Here is a 14,239-nt window from a genome sequence, read left to right as displayed (position 1 = left end):
ACCCTCATTTTAGATCAGACTATTCTACATGTCACTGCAAACTCAGTACAAGTTTATCTGAACTTATGAAAACTTGATGCTGAATAAAGAAGATAAGGAATGTAGCTGAGACTACACTTTCCTAAAAAAAAAAAAAGCACAGTAGCTGCAAAAGCACAGCAGCTAAGCTAGTTCTTAGGCAGGTGAAGAGGCATGCTCACACTCTAAGTCATTATGATCTGTTGCCATTTTAATTGCTTTTTGGCTTTTAGAGGTGATAAACAAACTCTAGAAAAACTGAACAAAACTGTACTGGGTATGATCCACAGGAAAGCTTTGTTTTCAATTTAGAATCATTTAAAAAATATTGTTCATACGCCAGAATTGAAGCCATGGAAAATTAACCCAGCCATCAAATTTTGGGTGCGCTGTGTGAGAGGTGAGGGTCATAGGGTAATCCACTATACTACACAATACAATTTTATATGATGCGATGCAATGTGACCATAGACCGTATGAAATATGGACGGAGGATCCGTGACGTCACCCATCTGTTTCTGAAGAGCTGTTTGAGGCCAATCGGCGGCGGCAGCCATGTTACTGCTGTCGAGTGATCGTGACGTAAGGAGGCGGGCTTTGAGCCTCCTAGCCAACAGCTACAGTGTTCCCGCCTGTAAATCGAGTCAGCTGTGCCTCTCATTGGAAGACTTGTAATCTCAATATCTTCGAAATTGCCGCGTTAGAAAAAAATTCACCCCCCTACAGTGTGTGCTGATAGAGAAATGAGCTATCCAGACTACACTCGTTTTTGGTACCAGGCTGTAAACATGTTTATTTCTGCTGTAAAGATCGGCTTTTTTGAATTGGTGTGTATGTGGTTTCTGGTACTTCCGGAGCCAGCCTCAAGCGGATCCTCGATGAACTGCAGTTTTTAGTACTTCCGAATTGGACTGATATTTTTAGACCGGAGGTTGTTTTTATTTTATTTGTATTTATCTAATGCATCTTCAGGAGCAGCACTTCTAATTTCATTGTACAACTGACCATGATAAATAAATGCAAATAAAGGCAAAAAAAATATCTATATTGCACCCAGCATTACGATTCTTGTATTGCACTCGTAATCAGGACAATGTATTACAGCATCTATATTTCGGCCGACCCCTACCCAGTCAGCGTAGCAAATTCATTAGCCTCTATCCATGGATTAAAAACTACGTAAGGTCTGGAAATTTATTACATAACTACAATTTAGTCCAATGATTGGACAATAACTCTGAGGGGAAAGAATCTGCTCATGCTCATGGCCCGCTTTCACTTCTTTTTGCAGTTTTGCCATCCCCACCAGATCTCAAGTAACGGTTTAATACTACAAAGTACACACACTTATGGAAAGGAATTTACAACATCAGACTAAGTTGTTAAAAAAGGGTTAATTTATTTTAATGGATCAGCAAATCATGTTTGTTTTCTAGATTAATAACATCTTTTGTGGAACAAACAACTTACTCTAGAAGCCTTTAATTAAAATCCAAACAATCAAACACTTCAGCGTTTTTCAAAGTAAAGCTGGATTGAAGCAGAAATTCGTCATGAACAGAATACACCTTCATTATCCCTGTAACACTAATGAGAATACATATCTTCAGATCATTCCTATTGTGGGACGTCCCATGTGATTTCCCTCTTTCTAATTATGCAACTCTTTCCTGAACATGTGCTGCAAATACAGCAACTTAGTTATTTTTTTTACCCAGAAACCACCATAACTATCACTCCGCTATTTCCCTGAAGCCATCTTATCTCATCCTCCCGTAGCATGCAATTAAACAGGAAAGGTCACCTTAATTGCTGATAGTTATGGGAAGATCCATATGGTAATTCATCACCATCAGCAAGTTCTGGGCTATGTTGGGTAACTAATGAACATGTACATGGAAATGTGGACAGGCATGAACAAACGTACTTGCATTAGCATTATTTTTAAAAATAGAGACACTGATTATCATCCTCATTATTCTGATATAGTATTATTGTAACATTCTTCAATTTCAGGCTCTAAAGCATCATAAAAGCGTGTTCTCTGTAGTGTGAATGATGACTAGTGAGTAAAAGTTAATGAGTCTGTGACCAACGCTGTTTATACAGGAGTGAAATACTGCAGTGGGGCCCTGCCAGCGGGTCACCTCTATGTCGGATAACCTTTAACACGCCGACACACAGCAGCACACTCCACCTCCGCTCTCTGGCCTCTATAAGTCAAAACGCTTTCTCGCTTATATCTGCTCTCCCGTGAAGCTCGAGCACCATGCATGGAGCAAAATCAGCGTGAGTGTGTGAAATTAGCAGAAGGGCTCTTGTGCAGTGGCCGTGTTGGTTGCAGAAGGCAGGAAAGCAGCTCACTTATATGGGTGCAGAAGTTTCATGATGCTTCTTTAGAGAGAATCATGCTTTCCACCCTTACAGCTGTGCTCCTATTTATGCAAAATGATGTGTATTTAATTTACATTTATTTGTATTAAATTTGTATTATTGTAACAAATTGGTCATAAAACAGCCCTTGTTCAGTATGCATGAATACATTAATAAATGAGCTAACCACCAAAACTGTTTTTGAACCAGGCTGTAAGCAGGTTTAGTTTTGCTTTAAATATTGCATATTAACACGGGACCTAATGGGGATTCCTTGGCTTTTGCATCCAGCCTCAAGTGGCCACTTAAGGAACTGCAACTTGTGCATTTGTTTTCCAATACAGGATGTTGCTGTTTGGGGGATAAACTGTACAGTGCTGGAAAAACTCTTCTTACCTCTTCCCACTCAGCAGTGAAGGAGGGTGTTCTCTCCAGTCTCGCTCCTGGACTAGCTCCCTCCCCTGGGCTGGGACTCCCGGGGCCCTGGCCACGAGACCCAGACCCCCAGCTGTGCTCCTCCTGCAGAAGAGAAGAACAGATTAGTTTTTAACCAAACAGAATTAAACTGCAGGAAATGAGAAGTAATGATTGCCAGATCTTAAAACCTAAAAACTGGACAAGTGAAGAATGTTTGAAGAATAATCAAGTTCTCTCACTTCTCATTACAGCTCATATATAATAAATCATTTTGCATCAATCAGACTATGTATTTAGCTTATGATTTATTTACTATTCATTAAAATAAGGAGGCTCGTAAGCCGTGAGTTCACTGCAGGGAGGCATGTGGCCCAGATTAACGAGTTATCTAATTGGCTGTACTGGTTCCGTGCTGTTTCTGAAGCCACTTTGCGTGATGCAGCAAGATGCTAACGACCTCCACAGCTGCATAATGCATGCAAATGATTATTTACAATAAATGCATTTCCTGTTAAATTCTCTGCGCTTACATTTGCATTTCTCAAGAGAGGGGGTGAAAAAGTTTTAATAAAAGGACTGTTGTGTCATTCTTTGGCTCTTACATAAATGTCTCAGAAGAGCAAGATAGTATCTGAGAGAAAGTCAGTTTAAAGTTTAACTTGACTTCATAATGCAGCAGAAGTTCTGGTCTCTGTTTTATAAATCATGCTCTCATTAAAGCTTTGAACACAAGAGTAGTTTTAGAAGAAAATACCTAAAGATAGATGATAATCTAAACCAACATAGTCTAACCTGTATGGGAGACACAGCTACCAGGTTGGAATCAGATTTGGACAGAGACTTGGTGAGCTGCAGGTCCAACACGCTGCGGGGCATGGACCTCATCCTCCCCAGGGTGCAGGCCCTCTCTTCGTAGCCTGCTCCTGGTGTACTGCCTTTTAGCACACTTCCTCGCAACTCTGGAACTTCCCCGTTTTGATCAGAGTAGGAAGAGGGTGGGCGGCCCAGCGTAGACCAGCCTCGAGGTTGATCCAGCTGCTCACAGTTCAGAGATTGGGCCTGGTCCTGGTTGACCTTCGTGTGGAAGACAGTTCGATATACCACCTGCGGCTTCTGGGGGTCGGTGATGGCGGTCCTCTGAGGCGACGACTCGCCCTCTGTTCTGGAGAGGACCTGCGTGGATCCCCCTCCGATCACGATGTTGAACTCAGGGGTCTGCAGCAGACTGCTCCGGACGTCTGTGGAGGCATATTTGCGAGGTTTGGGGCTGTAAAGGTGATAAGGCGTATCAGGGGTTTCACATGCTGGGGAGGATCCATGAAGGAGGCCTGCAAACTCCTCTGGGATGTGGCTTTTTCTGCGATCTTCCAGCAGAGCGTTGGATGCAGAGGAAGAGCAGAGAGGGGGAGGAGGAGGCGGGTCTCGCTGGTACGGCCCGTCGTCTACAATGAGATTACACACACACACACACACACACACAAAACATTGGATTCATAAGGATGAAATCAGACAGATTTGCATAAAATGATTAGAACAGAGGGAGAATGAAGACGTGGGGCTAAAAAAAACCCTGCAAAACAAACCAAGCTGCAAATGAGAGGGGGGAAAAAAAAGTAATACGTCTTCTGCTTCTCTGCTCGATGTTTGTTTCTCCAAGGAAAAGTAAAAGACCTCCTGACTTGGATTTTACACTTCTGCTCCTTTACCGTCTGGCTGCAAAAGTGTGTTGGATGTATGAACTTGTGCATGTATGCATGACTACATCAGAGGAGACATTCTTCTGATATTGATGTTATTCAGTTTGAGGGAATGCTTTCTTTGCCCGCTGGCTGTCTGTGTTTAGTCGAGTGAGAGAAAGCTCCTGAAAGCTGTTTCTTGATACTCAATATGTTTTTTCTCTTGCGTGTGTGTGTGTGTGTGTGTAATTGCAGATACACGTTTGTGTGTGTTTGTGTGTTTGTGTCTGCTTGACTACCCGCCTGTCGGCTTGTGTACGCTTATGTTCACATCCGCAAACAAGTCACACCTGAGGGCACGACTATTGTCATGCATGTTAAAGACGCTTTCCTCAGGAAACAAGGTGCAAAACAAGAAGTGCAATATTCATTTTGCCTCGATTAATTGCTACGCCTCATCAGAGCAGGGACACTCATGCACACACAATGATGAATCTTCACTGTAGTGAAGGAGTGACATTATGTTCCAGAGAGATTTAGTTTGTAGTTTAGCTTCTCAGGGAGCAATCCTGCTCTTGTTTATTTATGGTTTCACAAACAAAGTGCCCTAAAAAGTATCACTCTATGCAAAATGCATGGGTCTAGACTGATAAGTAGAGGTGTAAACACGAGGGATTTCTACAGAATAAGTAGCGTGCGTACAAGTTGAAATTATTAACTGAAGCACACACAAGGTTCTATGCCGAACATGGAACAGATGAGTACAGATGAAGAAAAAGCAGTAGGAGCAAAAGAAGAAGATGACTTGGTTGTCAGCTAGCCAGCCAGCCTTCTTCTGCAGTGTGTGGCTTCTACTGCAACACAAATCATGTCGGACGATATCACAGATGAAAGCGAGGCACTCTACTCAAACCCCCAAACAAGTTACCTCACAAGTTTAGTAGTTCTTTGATTTTTGTAAAAAAAAAAAAGAAAAAAAAAAAGAGGGACTTTAAGACAACGATATCAGAGTGGTTAGCTGTCTATGGTCTCATCATTATCACCTCTCTCTCTTATTCTCCTCTATCCCCCTTTCAAACCCCAACTCGGTCAAGGCATGATGGCTGTCTAACATGTGTCTGGTTCTGCCTGAGGTTTCTGCCTGTTGAAAGGAAGTTTTTCCTCGCCACTGTAACTAGCTAAATACTGCGATGTGCAATGCTCATGATGGATTAAGGTGGGGTAAGACTGAGTCTTACCCTGTCTTGGTGTTGGGTCTCTGTTCATAATTTGACATAGTACGGTATAGTAGTACCTCCTATGTTTGTAAAAGCATCTTGAGATAACGTTTGTTGTGATTTGGCGCTATACAAATAAAGGTTGATTGATTGACATACTCTCCGTCCCAAGTAGTGATTTTGATTTAGTTGGTATAATGTTGTCAGGTGTTGGGCCTTGTGTATCTTTTGTCACCAGTTTATCTGGTTGCCTTTTCACTACTCATTATAAATGTACTTGTTCTTTCTTGTAAACGATTTGTACAATTATGGTTCCTCTTCCCCAGGGGAAAAGAAAGCCGGGAAGACCCAAAAACAGCTGGAAAAGGTCTGTCGAGGCAGAACTCAAGGAGAAAGGAACATCTTGGAAGGAAGCAGAGAAGATCGCTCAACGCCGAACCAGCTGGAAAAAGTTCATAAATGACCTATGCTCCCCCAAGAGCCAAACGGTTTAAGTCAAGTAAGTCATGGTTCCTCTTCACTTCCTTATGCTCGCGTTCAGAGGACTTTATAAAAACAGAAATGAACAGTAAAGATGAAGATTAGTCCCCTTAAATCCCGCCCATCTTACACCCCAAGTTTTCAATAATATTCAAACAATATCGTTATCATTACATTTTTTAGTCCATGATAATCGTTAGGGGAAATTTTTTTTTCTTGCTTTTTTTTTAACTATAGACTATAATCATCGAAATTAAAACAAAATAAGCTTGACATTTTTTTATTTTATATGTGAGGAGTCTAGACTATATTAAGATATCGCTTCCCTGACGGGAAATCTTGAACTGTTTCATGTTGTTCTAATTTATTGAGATGCAGCTGTATACATTATTTCTTTTGTAAGGGTTATTTTCCATGTGGCCCAAAATCCACCTGATTTATTGCTGTAAGAAGTGAAGAGAGACTAATGGTGGGACATGGTTAGCACCAATGCTTAGTGTACTTTGATAATAAACAACAACACGGAGAGCCACTGTTATGATCTTGAAGTTATATATGAATTAATTAATTCACACACACACACACACACACACACACACACACACACACACACACACACACACACACACACACACACACACAAACTGTAAGACTCACTAATAGTGGTAAAAAACTGCACTTCTGTGTCGAGTCCAGCTCTCTCTCTCTCTGTTTCCTGTCACTGTGTGTTAAGATCGTGCACTAGACCATTTAAACAGTCTCACCACTGATAAGAATCACACACACACACACACACACACACGAACTGTGGAACACATACTGAACACATTCCTCACAATGAAACTGTCAGTACAATAAATAGAAACAATGACTGTCCACGCTGACGGAAACACAAACTCAAAGGTCCTGAAATCAAACCTGTCACATTAATAATACATTTATTTGGATCTGCAAGCTCAAGAAGAGATAGAGAGAGACAGAGAGAGAGACAGAGAGAGAGACAGAGAGAGAGAGAGAGAGAGAGAGAGAGAGAGAGAGAGAGAGAGAGAGAGAGAGAGACAGAGAGAGAGAGAGAGAGAGAGAGACTGAACTTTAGAATCTCCTCATTTCACTCAGTCCAAACACAGACTCACACAGAGTCTCCGTTGTCAGCTTGTTTCAGCTAGCACTTCATGACTGTCCCCGACACATCCAGCCACATTTCCACATGAAACGATTACATAACTGAAGACAATATGAGTCTGAAAATGTCACGCGTCTGCTTTTTGTGAGAGGACCCCCAGAAGAGCGTCTGTCTGGGATCCTCCTCGGTGGATCAGACGAGAGATGCTCCAGCTCCTCTCACTGCGGGAGAATAAAATTGAGACTCAAAAGTGGAGCGATTTTAACACTCTTCATTGAATGGAGAGTCATTTCATATGATATGGAATCTGATTGCCGCATTTTGCAGCACCTGAACCGTATAAAACACATTAAACAGTCCTCAGGTAATGAAGGCTGAAAAAATGACTCATGCTGAGGCGTCACATGGACTGAAACTGCTTTATTTTCCTACACATGCTGAAGCGCTTTACTTATGACTAATCCTCAACATTTAGCAGGAAACTAAAGCACAAAATGGATAAAAGATCAGCATTATTACACAATGTGTTGACCTTTATCCTAAGCACTCAAATTCTTTTCTTTTGCTTCATTTTCTCCTTAAAGATTGCGCACTTTGACCACGATCAATAGCACTTAGCATCGACAATGTGTCAGGGGATCCATTTTTATGAGCTTGCAAGAAAAAAGTTATAAAATCAGTGAAATATGTTAGAATATTGTCAATACATTTTTTGGTTTAGGTTAAATGCTCAATTGTCCTACATTTTCACTGCTCCTGAAGGCATCATTAATTACGAAGAAGTTTTTTTTGCACATTTCTTCTTTTTTCTTTAATGCTGGATTTCTTTTGCAACCATGTCTTTTAAAATTTAGCATTTCCTTTTTTTTTAAGAAAAGAAGCAGTTGGCAACAGGTGAGCCTGTTGGTCGCTATGGCAACAGAGAGCCCAAGTGCAAGCATCTCTTCTGTTTTTCATATTTTTCAGCATTTAGGGGTCTTTGGCCTCCGAGAGAGCGAGCAGAAAGTGTGTGGCAGATAGAGTGTGTTTGAGTGTATGTATGTTTGTGTGTGTGTGTTCGTGTGTGTGTGTGTGTGTGTGTGTGTGTGTGTGTGTGTGTGTGTGTGTGTGTGTGTGTGTGTGTGTGTGTGGCAGCATTGCAAAATGGATGGATGACAGAGAAAGGATCAGATGAATCAAAAAGCAAATGTCTAAGGAGAGGGTTGCAAGTCAAGTTCCAAGCAAGATTTTTCAAATTTGAGAATTTAATTTCAAGTCAAACTATATTTTCAGTGATGATTCAAAATACAACTAAAATCAGATGTGTTGATGACAGTACAGACATACTGAAAATAAATGTGAGACCATTTACAGGATAAATAGAAACGCAATTTGTCCGGACTCCCAGGAAACCCTCTTTCGTCTTCTTCTCCCCGTGCAAACAATCAATAGTCTTCTTCTGAGCTCTGTTTTAACCCTCATTAAGTTCCCTTCTTTCTGCAGTGTTGCCTCACTGACTCTTCTCTCCATGTGTGTGTATGAGTGTGTGTGTCTTACCTGAATATCCAAGACAATTTCAGCTCACAACACACACTCAAAAACAATCACACTGTACGTACACTACACATGACTGACTGCCCAGCCTCTGCTGAAATGCAGAAATGTCTAAGAATCAGATGGCTTAACAGCGGCTGCATCATACTGCATACCTGCATTTATATTGCGGAACTAGCACGCAAACACACACACACAAATACAAACATGTTACAGCATGCAGCGGCTCAGCCCAGAAACCGGCTGGTATTTGTGATCATCTCAGGACAAACACCCGCGGTGACAATGTGTTTGTTTGTGCAACAAGGTGAGAATTGAACTAAATCTAGAGTGGTATCTGCTTTTTTGTCACTAAAACAGCAATGAGGCACAAAGCATGATTTATCACTTCTCATTATTGATCGAGCGACTGATGCAATGCTTTGTGAAATCATCGACCCTTTGAGTTGAAAAACTGCGAAAGGCAAAACCTTTATCTGAGAACATCCTCGCTCCACCCACCCATCCCAGAGAAGAAGGAAGAGGTGGGAGGAGGGGGAGACTCAGATCTGACAGTGAGCTATTTGTGCATTGTACCTCAACACAAAATCTATTTATAGATATATGCACTATATCTTGAAAACCATCACTCCAGGGGCGTCTTTTAAATGCATGACCTGCAGCTGATGAGAGAGCTGAAAGACAATCTCAAACAAGACCATCCATTTAGGAAACAATCACCTACTCTGTGTCCTACCTCCTTACTACACTGGGTCTAACAAGATGACTGCAGTATGTGTGGGAAAATGTATAGTGAGCAGGTTGTTACAATACAATGTGTTCTGTGAGGTGTCTCTTCCATGTGCCATCTTTACTTTTGTAGATTTCACCTTTGCCCCTCTTTAACACCTCCTTTCTCTTTTGACCTCTGTCAACAGATCCCCTTTGAAAAGGCAAACAGCCAGGGGTGTGTCAAAAGGGGCGACAAGGGGTGTCATGAACCCCCCTTGAAATCTGTCTCACCATCTCAGGTGCCAACCCAAAATTGTGATCTGTGATTGGCTATTTCCTTGTAAGAGGAGGGACTTATGTTGAGATTAATTCTTTGGACTGCGGTTGCAACAGGTTGCGAGTAGCTTTCTTTGCATTGAGATGTAATACATCCTCTTTTGTATGCGCTTTGGATTGTAAAGATATAATTTGCATTGGATTGGAGCATCAGTCCATCAAAAGCTGCATGCAAATTACTGCACACTGTTTCAATGTATCATTAAGTTTGGTTACAAATGTTTAAAAGCTTCAAGTTTTGACTTTGGGAAAGCATCTTCTTTTTGAGTTCTTATACTGTTTTATTGTTGTGTTACTTTTTAAAATGAGAAATGTTACTCATCATATCACATTTATATTTAAATGTAAGTATTTAAAGTCAGAAATGATTAGATGTGTCACAAATGGTATTTATTTGTGCGTACACTTACTTCATGGCACCCCTTCATGAGTCATTGCCCTGGTTGGGCCACCCCATTCAAAAAAGTCTGGACACGCCTCTGCTAATAGCCAATCATGATAATGGCTTTTTGGTGGCCATACAGTTTTCAAGAGGGGGCCCATACCCCATCTATACCTATATTTATTATGTAGTTCAAATTTTAGTCCCTTTTATTCTATTTTATTTATTTTTTAAGTATGGCATCTTATTTTTCTTAAATGGTTTAATATTTTAGTGTTTCATTATCTTAGAAATATATTTTATTTTGGTGATTTTAATTTCCTGTGTTGAGTTTTAACATCTTATTTTACCTCCAGTGTTTTCTCATCAAGATATCATGAGAGCGTTTCCTCAGTTCAGTCAGCAACTTCTTTTTTATTTGTATTTATTTATTTTATTTTTATTGTTTTTATTACTATTGTTGCATATATTGTGTTCTTAACCTTAGGATTGTGGGCTGAGTTTTTGGGGTCGGTGCTGGGTTCAGATTAGGATGAGGGGTCTTTTTATTTTTCATGTATATCTTCATTTTTTTTCTTAATTTATTCTATTTTTATTATTTTTTGTACAGCACTTTGTGTTACAATATCATTGTATGAATTGATTGATTGATATACCTACCACGGCTAACACGTTTCAGGACATACAGAGTGCAATATACAGAAATAAAATCATAAAGGATGAGGCGGCCACCAATTATTCCATGCTGATTCTGATCAACATGTGTAGATTTGGTTTTGCACTACTTGTCAGGAGTTATTGCCATGGAAGACGTAAAAAGCGGCTGGTTTGGAATGTGCAATTCATTATCTGACACCTACCCAACAGTGGTCTTAGAGATTAAAATGAGTAAACAGAAAAAGTCAGTCTTAAAGCTGATGCTCTGGTTTGCTTTAGCGGGTTACACAGAAGCATCAGTTTTAATTATGGTCTGTTTCATAACCATTCAAAAACTCCTCACAGATGCTTTTATAACTCTTTTAGTGAAAATGTTACTTTCTCAATTCAAAGCTTGATCCGTAAGGCAACTGGACTGGTAGAAATTCTTGAAGACTAGCACCTCTCCTCCGAAAGGCTTCTTTAGTTCTGACCAGACCAGGGAAGAGCCAGAAAATATAAGCCTCTAACAGTTGTGGGGTAGTCAGATAGTCACAAAAACACATCCACAACTGTTAGAAGCTTATATTTTCTAGCTCTTCCTCAGTCTTGTCAGAACTTAAGAGAGCGCTAGTCTTCAAGAATTTCTACCAGTCCAGTTGCCTTACAGATCAAACTTTGAATTACCATGAACTGGATGACTGAGAACCTTCACAGACATGTTACTTTCTACAATCTTCCACCATTGCACTCATGACCATCTACGGTTTGCTGGGATTTCCATCTGTAAACACACCAAAATTTATCTGCTTCAAGAGCTATGGAAAGAGATGAATTGCCACTATCTTATTCAGAATCCATCCAGGGGGAACACGCTACTTGCATTAAACCTGCTTAGAAGTAGTACATCAAATTGAATGAAGACACAGATTTGGTCGTTTATCACTTCTTATTGGATTGCAAAGTGAAAGCTCTTCCCAAATAATTACCTCGCTTTCACCTGCAAGCAATCATTTTACAGAGAAAGATTTCATTTCAGAGTCAGGTGTCTTAATTCTTAATCAAGCACTATAACGATATCTAATTCCAGAGATAGATAAAGCAGTTGGAAGGCCAATGGGATGATTGCAAAGTTCTCAAAAGGTGCTACGTGGATATGAATGTAATCAGGTAAAGAGACAAAGGAACGGGAAGCTACCCTTCTTTTCTTGAACACCTGCTGAAAGGTTTGATTGCTTGTCAATGTTTCCTCCATCAACAAATCAAGAACAGCAGTTTCTTACCCAGAGTTCAAGATGGACAGAAAGGTGAGAAGGAAGAAAGAAGAAGAAGATAAGTGAAGAATAAAATGGGAGAGATTGAATGTTCAAATAGATGTAGGAAGACTGAGTGGGCGAAAGATCAAAAGGAGCAAAAGCAGAGATAGAAATGGTGAAGAAAGCTATTTGACTGAATGGAAAACAGAGTTTAAAAGTGGACAGCAAAATGAGTTATGGAGAGGAAAAGAAAGAGAAAAATAAAAAGGTTGGATGAATGGCAGCGAGGCTGAGGGGGCGGGCGGGGAGTGAATAACTGTGACTGACAGGCAGAAAGAGAGAGAGACTATGGAAGCAATGAGAGCTCAGAAAAGTGGCTGGAGAAATATCGGATTGACAGAATGGCGAATTGAATGATGGAGGAGAGGTAGGAAGGGGGGGAATGAGAGAGTGGAGACACAGCTGGAGGTTATATGTCATGAAACTGGGGTAGCAGAAGCCACACTTGATGTGTGATTGAACAGATATTCTGGCACATCAGTCCACAAGAAGGAGGTAAGAAGACTGAATGTCAGAAAATAAGGAAATTGGCATCTAAGTCTCTGAAATGCAGACTTGAAACAGTAGTAATAAATGAATGATATCCAAAATGAGAATCTAACTTAACATCCAAAGTTAAAATTCAACTTATAAACCATTTTTTATTTCATCTGAGAGCCCTATCCTCCAGAGCTTAGATAATTTACAAGAACATACAGCAGCTTTGCCACCAAGACATACTCAATGTCACTTTGTGCATCTAGCTTATGGTTCTTTCCCCTGATTCGCCCTCATTTCACACTCCTTTTCTCTTAATATTTTCAAAATGTTCCTCATGAGCTACTTGGTTTTTGTAAGAAGCACATCAGTAGATAGAAAACCCTTCAGATTTGTTTTTAAACGCAGTTTTCAAGAGTGGAAAGGGGTTCAGTTGGAGCCTACAAAGAGCTTACATACAGGATGTTAAACCGCCTAGACCAGGGGAAAGCATTTCTGTGAATGCATTTTAATTTTCAAATTTTCGTTTTAATTTGAGTTATGATACTAATAGGCGGGGGAATTTTTGAAAATTAAAAAGCAAATTTCATTGTCTTTTTCATTTTAATTGTTTAACATAATTAGCATTGTTGAAGATGAAAATGAAAATGCAAATAGGATTATTGAATATTGTTGGGGTTTTTTTTTGTCAAATAATGTGCACATATTTAGAAAATTAAAAAGCTTTCCTGTTAATGCAATTTAATTTTCAAATTTGATTTTTCATTTTAATTTTGGTACATATATGCTTCCGTAACACAACAGGCTGAAAAAAGAGAAATGTTGGCGAGACATAGTACACGCTCGTTGGCAACCTGGTGAGTAACTGCCGTTTGCATCTCTGGGTGTCATCTAGTCATCTAGCCAAGCCCCTGTCATCATATCAGTTGCGATGATTGGGCGGGTACATCCGTGCAGTCTGTCATGTCTGTCTCTGAAGTCACAGCAGGAGTTTATCATCTAATCTGACATGAAGACCATCTTTACAGACTGTAGTCTGACCTCGGCATAACTCATCCTACCCTAAACGAAGTCAAAGGTTTTCTTTGTGTCATTCCATTCAGATAAAAAAACTAGGGAACATTTGCTCACACTGCTCGTAGCTGCCATCTAATCTCTGTTCCAGCTTGTTTTATCTCCTGCTATGTTTGTATTCCATTACTGTGTGGTTTTTAAATTGCCTTGAGCTCTCTTTATCTTTTTTTCTTAATGATTTCTTGACTTGAGTAAATCCTTGTGAATTGTCTTGTTCTCAAAAGGTTCTTTACAAATGATCTCACCTTGCCTTTATTGTTTCCTTCATTTTTAAAGTAGAAGAATAAAATGGACTCCGAGCTTGTAAATGCACATGCACAGAAAAACTCTATATACACTGCACACTTTCGCACACACAGGGAGTTCCTGTGTGTCTATATGTGTGTGTGTGTATGTGTGTGTGTGTGTGTGCGTGTGTGTGTGTGTGTGTGTGTGTGTGTGTGTGTGTGTGTGTGTGTGTGTGTGTGTGT

The 14,239-nt window shown here is 40.2% G+C and overlaps 1 protein-coding gene across 5 annotated transcripts in view; it reads right to left on the bottom strand.

Moving 5' to 3' along the window:
- Positions 1-14,239, bottom strand: part of anks1b (ankyrin repeat and sterile alpha motif domain containing 1B) — a 375,728-nt gene that overhangs the window by 85,436 nt on the left and 276,053 nt on the right. For all 5 annotated transcript variants that reach the window (XM_034673234.1, XM_034673233.1, XM_034673237.1 and 2 more), the window contains 2 exons: positions 3,601-4,250; positions 2,788-2,910 (listed from right to left, as the gene is read on the bottom strand). In XM_034673234.1, the coding sequence (XP_034529125.1) occupies positions 2,788-2,910; positions 3,601-4,250 (773 nt within the window). The remainder of the gene's footprint in view (positions 1-2,787; positions 2,911-3,600; positions 4,251-14,239) is intronic.

This window comes from Notolabrus celidotus, chromosome 21, assembly GCF_009762535.1.
Source record: "Notolabrus celidotus isolate fNotCel1 chromosome 21, fNotCel1.pri, whole genome shotgun sequence".
NCBI classification, from domain to species: domain Eukaryota; kingdom Metazoa; phylum Chordata; class Actinopteri; order Labriformes; family Labridae; genus Notolabrus; species Notolabrus celidotus.
The sequence above is the reverse complement of the archived record's forward strand: the minus strand, read 5'-3'. Positions and strand labels throughout refer to the sequence as shown.